The 8406-nt window shown below is 39.6% G+C and overlaps 1 protein-coding gene across 1 annotated transcript; it reads right to left on the bottom strand.

Moving 5' to 3' along the window:
* Positions 1–1167: 1167 nt before the first annotated feature.
* On the bottom strand, positions 1168–8281 carry LOC311136045 (activated RNA polymerase II transcriptional coactivator p15-like). Its single transcript, XM_084170111.1, has 5 exons — positions 8206–8281; positions 5867–5948; positions 5267–5395; positions 5052–5160; positions 1168–1532 (listed from the first exon to the last, which is right to left on the bottom strand). The coding sequence occupies exons 2-5, from the start codon at positions 5945–5947 to the stop codon at positions 1453–1455; spliced, it is 399 nt and encodes a 132-aa protein (XP_084026237.1). The 5' UTR covers position 5948; positions 8206–8281; the 3' UTR covers positions 1168–1452.
* Between the last annotated feature and the right edge of the window lie 125 nt (positions 8282–8406).

Genomic DNA, 8406 nt, shown 5'->3' with positions numbered 1-8406 from the left:
CCCTCGCAACCATAAAATATATAATTTCCTCATCAATCCACGGGGATTTAACTTAATGGGTGCATCATTTTCTTAATGGGTGCATGCTTATTAGTAACTGGAATAAGCAATTTCATAAATGTGTCAAGTGCAGAGTCTGGTTGGTCCTCATTACACACAACAGACCAGCAAATATTCTTTACAACATAGGAATCACTACAAAACGAATGATTTAACTTCTTATACATTATATTAGGCCCAGCCTTTGGAACTTTGGTTTTCCTAGATATGGCTACTATATTATGATCACTAAATCTGATGGATTTGGATACTGCTTTAGAGTAGATTTCTGCAGTATTAGTAAAGATGTGATCAATACATGTGGATGATTTCATTCCTGTGCTCTTTGTAAATACCCTGGTAGGTTGACTGATAACCTGAACCAGGTTGCAGGCACTGGTTACAGCTTGTAGCTTCTTTGTGAGTTGACAGCTTGATGACAACCAGTCAATATTTAGGTCACCCAGAAAATATACCTCTGTTGATTTCACATACATTATTAAGCATTTCACACATATAAATGTTATCTGTTACTAGGAATTATCGATTTCATTAACCTTGTTTCTTAGGCTACATATGTTAGTGTGGGCTATTTTTAGCACTTTTCTGGGATTCTTGATTGTTTTTATTGCTTTACTGGAAGGCTTATCAGAGGTAGACATGACAGTGATATTTATGTTTGAGCTGATAGTGCAGGGTGAACTGCACACAGTGGGCTTCCTACTAGTGAAAACCGCCTCAGTGCTAGTTGTATAACTCAGGTTCATGTACATATTACCTCAACTACCTCAACTAGCCGGTGCCCCCGCACATTGACTCTGCAACGGTACCCCCCTGTATATATAGCCTCCCTACTGTCACTTTATTTTACTTCTGCTCTTTTTTTTTCTCAACACTTTTTGTTGTTGTTTTATTCTTACTTTTTTTGTTTAAAATAAATGCACTGTTGGTTAAGGGCTGTAAGTAAGCATTTCACTGTAATGTCTGCACCTGTTGTATTCGGCGCATGTGACCAATAAAATTTGATTTGATTTGATTTGATTTATTAGTAGTTAGTGATACTACTAATAAAAAAAAGTGTACAATATGTTTTGTCCCTTTAAAATGGCTTTTATTGATTACTTATTATAGCAAACCCAATCACACACACACACAGATCTATCCTTCGCTACATCAGAATCACACAACAAACATAACATACATTGGGTTTTCGAAACACAGCACAAGAAGAAGTCAACAGAAACTTAGCTTAAAATATACACACAATGTTGTCTTGGTCGGTCACTTAAAAAATGTTGTTCTCTTCCTTTAAAAACGTTTCACTAACAATTTTAAAAAAGGTGGTAAAGTTAAGAACAAAAACAGAATGTAAGGTGGTGGATTGTAAATCCCAGGAAGCCAGAGGCCTCCCTCCTATATAGCCTTCACAGCGTCGTCTATCTCAGAGATCTGATCCTTTAGCTGGTTCCACTGTTCTGGGTTCAGTGAGATACCTGGGGACAGAGCAGAGACCAGTCAGACAGAGTGGTTAGTAAACTGATCTAGTATCAGTGAGATACCTTGGGACAGACCAGAGAAAAGTTAGACAGAGGCAAGTCCACTGATCTAGGTTCAGATATAGAATCCAGAAATTACCACAAATCTGGGTATATTTACATTTACATTTTTTGTCATTTAGCAGACGCTGTTATCCAGAGCGACTTACAGTTAGTGCATACATTATTTATTTATACCACTGTACAGCGTGTCTTAAAGGGGTAATCTGCAGTTGCTACATCCATTTTTGGACTTGATATATGATATGTATCCATTGATTCTTGAAGAAAATAACTTATGCCTCATTAGCTTAGCTCAACTGTCGTACCTCATCAGAATATAAGCTTGTTTAACTCCAATGTTTGTAAACAACGTAAATGTAAACAAACACTATATAGCCTCAAAACATGGTTAAAACTATAATTTTGATATAATGGATGGTCAATCCTTGCATCTATAGCTCTGTCTATGAATTTAAGAGCCGTTATATATGTTTCAACTGCTGATTGCCCCTTGAAATGTAAATGTACTGTACCTAATGAGTTTATAATAGACAGTTAATTATTAGTTAAGTAGTTTACAAATCATGAATAAACAAATATATATCATTGTTGGTTGAAGCACCGAAATTACGATAAAACAATTTAAACCAATGATTCATCATTCCATATGTTTGTATAGCAACATCATGTCTGTTGGTTCAGGGGCCAGGGGACTCATTTATAAATGCTACGTACACACAAAATATGCCCCAAAACATGTGCACCAGTTCACGCAAAAGTTGGCATTTATCAAAACTGAACTTGACGTGAGAATGTGCTTATCCTCGCGTAAACTTTAGACCATGCTTACGCAGTTTCTAGTGGTTGAAGTATTTCATTGCAAGAAGTCAAAAGTAGCTTTGGGGAATATATGATGACACTCGTATTCACAAAAAATAATAATACAGCTAGCTAAATATAATAACAAAATGAAATAATTTGCCATTAGTGAGAAGAACAAAGTATTTTATCTTTGTATTCTAAAATAATTCTACTTCATTTATTTTATTTCCATGATCATTGCAGAATAAATTAATCACCTTTTCTGACTGTGACGGTTTCATACTCGCCAAATAGCCTATAGACCTACAACAAGTTAGGATAGGCTACCATTCGTCCAATCTCTCATTTAATTGGACCTACTTCACAGCAGTAATAAATAGATATGCTATTTCAATTGTTTTGCTCTATGAGATCCGATCCGAAGAGCAGTTTAACAGTAGAACAGACAGTTCATTTTTTCAATTTTTGTTTGTAGGCTACGTCTGAATACTATAATGTCAAATTTCTTGAGTAGACAATATTTCATTTATAAACATAATACTGTATATCATAACCATTGCAGTATACATTCCTCACATTTTCTGGGCATGATAAGTTAATATTACCCAAGTAGCCATACAAGAAATTACCATGCATCCTCTCATTTATTTGGGCCTATTAGATAGGCTATTATAATTTCAAGTTTTTGCTCTATGCATCTGCAAGATAGCGTGGTTTATAACATACAGTAGAATTCAACAGGTGAACAGACAGTTGGTCTTTTGTATTGAAGTGTAGGCTACCACTGTAAGTAGGCCTATACTGTAGTTTTCATTTTTTTCAGAGTAGACAAGAATTCGCGGGCAGTGCAGCATATTTATGTTCGGGAAAAAGTAAATGCAAAACATTATTGAATTCAAACCCGTTTACAGGTCCACACAATTTGCAAAACAACTTTTTTTCCAGAAATTGTCAGATACAGCAAATGTTACTACAAAAGAAAACATTCTGCCAACACCTCCAAAGACATTCGATTAAGTTCGCTGTTGCTATTTTCTTTAGATACTGTCTTGGCCTGATTCCAATACTTCCAAAGTATACAGCAAATAAGGGCATTATTGTCACCATAAAAAGTGAATGATGGGCGTTTTTCAGGCGGAGTTATACAGTGAGGGAAAAAAGTATTTGATCCCTTGCTGATTTTGTACGTTTGCCCACTGACAAAGACATGATCAGTCTATAATTTTAATTGTAGGTTTATTTTAAACCTACAAAAATGTTATAAATTGATTTGCATTTTAATGAGGGAAATATGTATTTGACCCCTCTGCAAAACATGACTTAGTACTTTGTGGCAAAACCCTTGTTGGCAATCACAGAGGTCAGACGTTTCTTGTAGTTGGCCACCAGGTTTGCACACATCTCAGGAGGGATTTTGTTCCACTCCTCTTTGCAGATCTTCTCCAAGTCATTAAGGTTTCGAGGCGGACGTTTGGCAACTCGAACCTTCAGCTCCCTCCACAATGTGCTTTTTCTTGAGCCACTCCTTTGTTGCCTTGGCTGTGTGTTTTGGGTCATTGTCATGCTGGAATACCCATCCACGACCCATTTTCAATGCCCTGGCTGAGGGAAGGAGGTTCTCACCCAAGATTTGATGGTACATGGCCCCGTCCATCGTCCCTTTGATGCATTGAAGTTGTCCTGTCCCCTTAGAAGAAAAACACCCCCAAAGCATAATGATTTCAGTCCTTCACGGCGTAGTGTGTAACCAATTGTTTTCTTGGTGACTATGGTCCCAGCTGCCTTGAGATCATTGACAAGATCCTCCCGTGTAGTTCTGGGCTGATTCCTCAGCGTTCTCATGATCATTGCAACTCCACGAGGTGAGATCTTGCATGGAGCCCCAGGCCGAGGGAGATTAACAGTTATTTTGTGTTTCTTCCATTTGCGAATAATCGCACCAACTGTTGTCACCTTCTCACCAAGCTGCTTGGCGATGGTCTTGTAGCCCATTCCAGCCTTGTGTAGGTCTACAATCTTGTCCCTGACATCCTCGGAGAGCTCTTTGATCTTGGCCATGGTGGAGAGTTTGGAATCTGATTGATTGATTGCTTCTGTGGACAGGTGTCTTTTATACAGGTAACAAACTGAGATTAGGAGCACTCCCTTTAAGAGTGTGCTCCTAATCTCAGCTCGTTACCTGTATAAAAGACACCTGGGAGCCAGAAATCTTTCTGATTGAGAGGGGGTCAAATACTTATTTCCCTCATTAAAATGCAAATCAATTTATAACATGTTTGACATGCGTTTTTCTGGATTTTGTTGTTGTTATTCTGTCTCTCACTGTTCAAATAAACCTACCATTAAAATTATAGACTGATCATTTCTTTGTCAGTGGGCAAACGTACAAAATCAGCAGGGGATCAAATACTTTTTTCCCTCACTGTAATGCTCATTCACGCACACAGTTTTATGACAGGTCTGAATTATAACAGGAAACATGCATTGTTTGTATGTATTGTGTGAGCCAAGTTAATTAATCTCAGTATTGTTGTGCGTGCGCAGTCTTTTCAGGAACGGCGCAGATATTTAGTGTAAAATGTATGCAACGGTTATAAACTAGGCCCCAGGGGCCCTGCTGTAGGCTTCACACCCCAAAGCCAGGTTTCTTACCTTTCCTGCCAGGCTTCATCTCCCCCTCCTGATCCATCCAGTACTCACGGATGTCGATCAGACATTTACCTTTGAATTCACGAACGCTCACGTACCGCATCTTCCCAATCTGAAATAAAAAAGAGAAACATAGAGACACAACCATATCGACATGCAGCTAATGTTGCATCTTTTGTACCGGGGATGGACTGACACTGTTGTTCTTCACTGCTTACCTGGAACTTGTTGTCATCCTTGTCCTGGTTGTGACTTCCCTTGGAGGTTCCACCCGGCTTCGAACTCTCTCCTCCTTTCGGTTTCTTAGCAGCTGGTTTCTCTGGTGCTGCCTGCTTTCTCTTCTTGGCCTACAACAGGGGTTCATTTCAATACGGCATATAACATTTTTCAAACATTCTGTTTTGAAAGTGCAAATGGAACCCTCTGATTACAATAAGTACATTAGCAGTTTGAAGAAGACTAACTACCGGCAGGTAGCTTAATGGTTAAGAGCGTTGTGCCAGTAACCGAAAGGTTGCTGGTTCTAATCCCCGAGCCGACTAGGTGAAAAATCTGTCAATGTGCCCTTGAGCAAGGCACTTAACCCTAATTGCTCCTGTAAGTCGCTCTGGATAAGAGCGTCTGCTAAATGACTAAAATGTAAAATGTAAATATAAAAACACAGCTTCCGTGTTGAATTTGTGTGAGCATTTTGAAATATTTGTGTCCTATTTAGTTTTATTGACTGAACCACAAAACAGTCACAAGTGTACTGTAGGCTAACGTCTTTACTCTGTGACTTTGGATACAACACAGGAGTGTGGGATTGTTACGTTTACCTTGGTCTCACTCTCACTGTTGGAGTCACTGCCACTGCCGCTGCCAGAGGTTGAGGACAGAACTTCCTTTGACTTGGGCATCCTGGAAACGGAGGCATGCAATAGCTGAGTAAATACCATCCTTCCATAGGACTTCATACACAATGTTTTCAAAATAAATGTGCATGGTTTTGTTCTATCATATTGTTAAGTCTGACATAGCCCAACCGGCCGGCTGATGGCGCTAATATTAATTTTACGTCGTTTGTCATCTGTGTCAAACTGGAATGTATGCAGCCCGCTATACACTCGTGTTCCCTGGCGACCAGCTCGTACATAAAACATCTTCCATTCAGGCTGCAAGGGTGTTGGTTTCCTCCTTAACTAACTTTAATGGTGAGCCGCCGGGATAAAAACTGGGAAAATATACGGAAGTTACTGTCTTAATAAAACACAATTTTACACCACCATGCTAAAGTGGCTAATGCTACTTTCTGATGTTCAGCCAATCAGGTTGCAGCAGTCTGGCTGAAGGTCGTCACTAATTACCACAGCTACAAAGTCATAAATCTGGTCTATTTCACAATTGTTCTTCTTAAAATGTAATTCTAACCTTAACCACATTGCTAACCATATGCTTAACCTTAAATTAAGACCAAAAAACTCATTTTTGTTTTCATTCATATTTATGGGCTCCCGAGTGGCGCAGCTGTCTAAGGCACTGCATCTCAGCGCTAGAGGCGTCACTACAGACCCTGGTTTGATTCCAGGCTGTATCACAATTGGCCCAGTGTTGTCCTGGTTTGGCCATAATTGTAAATAAGAATTTGTTCTTAACTGAGTTAAATAAATAAAATGTGCAAAATCATGAAGTAGCATTAGCATGGTGGTGGAAAGTTGTGTTTTGTTGAGACAGTACGCATATTTTTGTCCGTTTTTTTTTCCTTCATGCGGCTCGCCATTAAAGCTAGTTAAGGGGGAAACCGACGCACTTGCAGCCTGAATGGAGGATGTTTTATGTATGAACCGGTCGCGGGGGTCATGAGTGTATAGCAGGCGGCGTACATTCCAGTTGTACGCAGATGGCAAACGACATATAAGGAATAATAGTGGCATCTGCCGGCCGGTTGGGCTACCTCTGATACTGTTCTTTATTACGTTTGTTTCATACTGTGTGATTAATAACTAATGGTCTAGTCTACAATAGGCCATGGGCCTACGGACAGAATGACAATGTAAAACATATTGGGTTGACAACATGCAGATATCTATAACATTTCCACAGAACATTTTCCAGCTTAGAAAAATTGCTACAGTAACCACATTTCCACGTTTCCAACCACAATTTTTAGGAGAGTAAAGTCATAACTGTATAAAAATAAATCACGACAGCTGTCATGGAAACAGGAAGTTTCGGGACAATTTTATAAATGCAGACGGATCATCTGTTGGTTCAAAATGGTGGGATCTTTAGGTGTTGGTAAAATTAATGATGCCAGAAATGGCGGTGGAAACGCCTTTATGCGCAAATATTGATACAACAACCATCATATCAAAGTAAATTTGGAGTCAGGTGATGACATGCTGTGTGTTCCTCCCACTACAAATCGGGAACCCATGCAGATTATTAGGCTACAGATGAAATAAATTATGATGAATTTGACTTTGTGGTGAAAATGCACTGTGATCTTGATGCTGCTTTCCCAAAAATATCGAGGGTCTTATTCTGGTGACATGATGATCGATGTTTGACAAATAAAAATATTCTTGCTCTTATCCATAACAATCTCATCATGTAGACCAGGGGTTCCCAAACTTTTTCACTCGGGCACCCCTTCCAGCATTGGAGAACATGTCGCACCTCCCCTGCGCGCGCACGCCACGTCTATTTCAATGTGCACAAGCACTGTTCATGACAGAAATTGTTCACACCCCTCTTGTTGGTTGAGATAATTTTGCAGGTTTAAAAGCTTAGTCCCTGCAATTCTACACATTTTGTCATGTGGTGCGAAGAACATTTTGCCCAACTACCGTTTCCCCTCACGCTGTACCCAGAAGTTGTCCTCGTGATCATCGAATATGCAAATGAAAGTCATTGTTCTGTTCTGTTTATTATTTTCATTCGCAATATAGGACTGTTACGCTCGAATTATTGCACACGTTGTTGAGCTATTATAGCACGCGCATCTTCTGGATAGGTAGGCCTGAATTAACCAAAACTGCAAAAATGTATCTCGATCAAATCAATCGAGCATGCAACAGCAGCGTTCTTGCAGCACGTTACAATGTTGCATATAGCTTTGCACAGTGGTTCGCTCTAGGTATGAAATCTACATAGCAACATTAGCTACAGTACTTACGTGCAACGTTTCACTGTATGAGCTCGAGTGTAGTGTTCGCGGATGCTGTGTGTGAAGGCGCGAGATAACAGGCCTGCAAAATGTCTACCCTAGTGGTTCGAGGTTTACCTGATCTTGATTCCAAATGAACTGGATGAAGTACATTCACCACAAGGCTGTCCTACTGTTCGGGTGATCTAGAAGTCAGTGGCGCGAGTTTGC

This window comes from Coregonus lavaretus (assembly GCF_964263955.1).
Source record: "Coregonus lavaretus genome assembly, chromosome: 10".
Taxonomy (NCBI): Eukaryota; Metazoa; Chordata; class Actinopteri; order Salmoniformes; family Salmonidae; genus Coregonus; species Coregonus lavaretus.
This window is presented reverse-complemented; position numbering and strand designations above follow the sequence as displayed.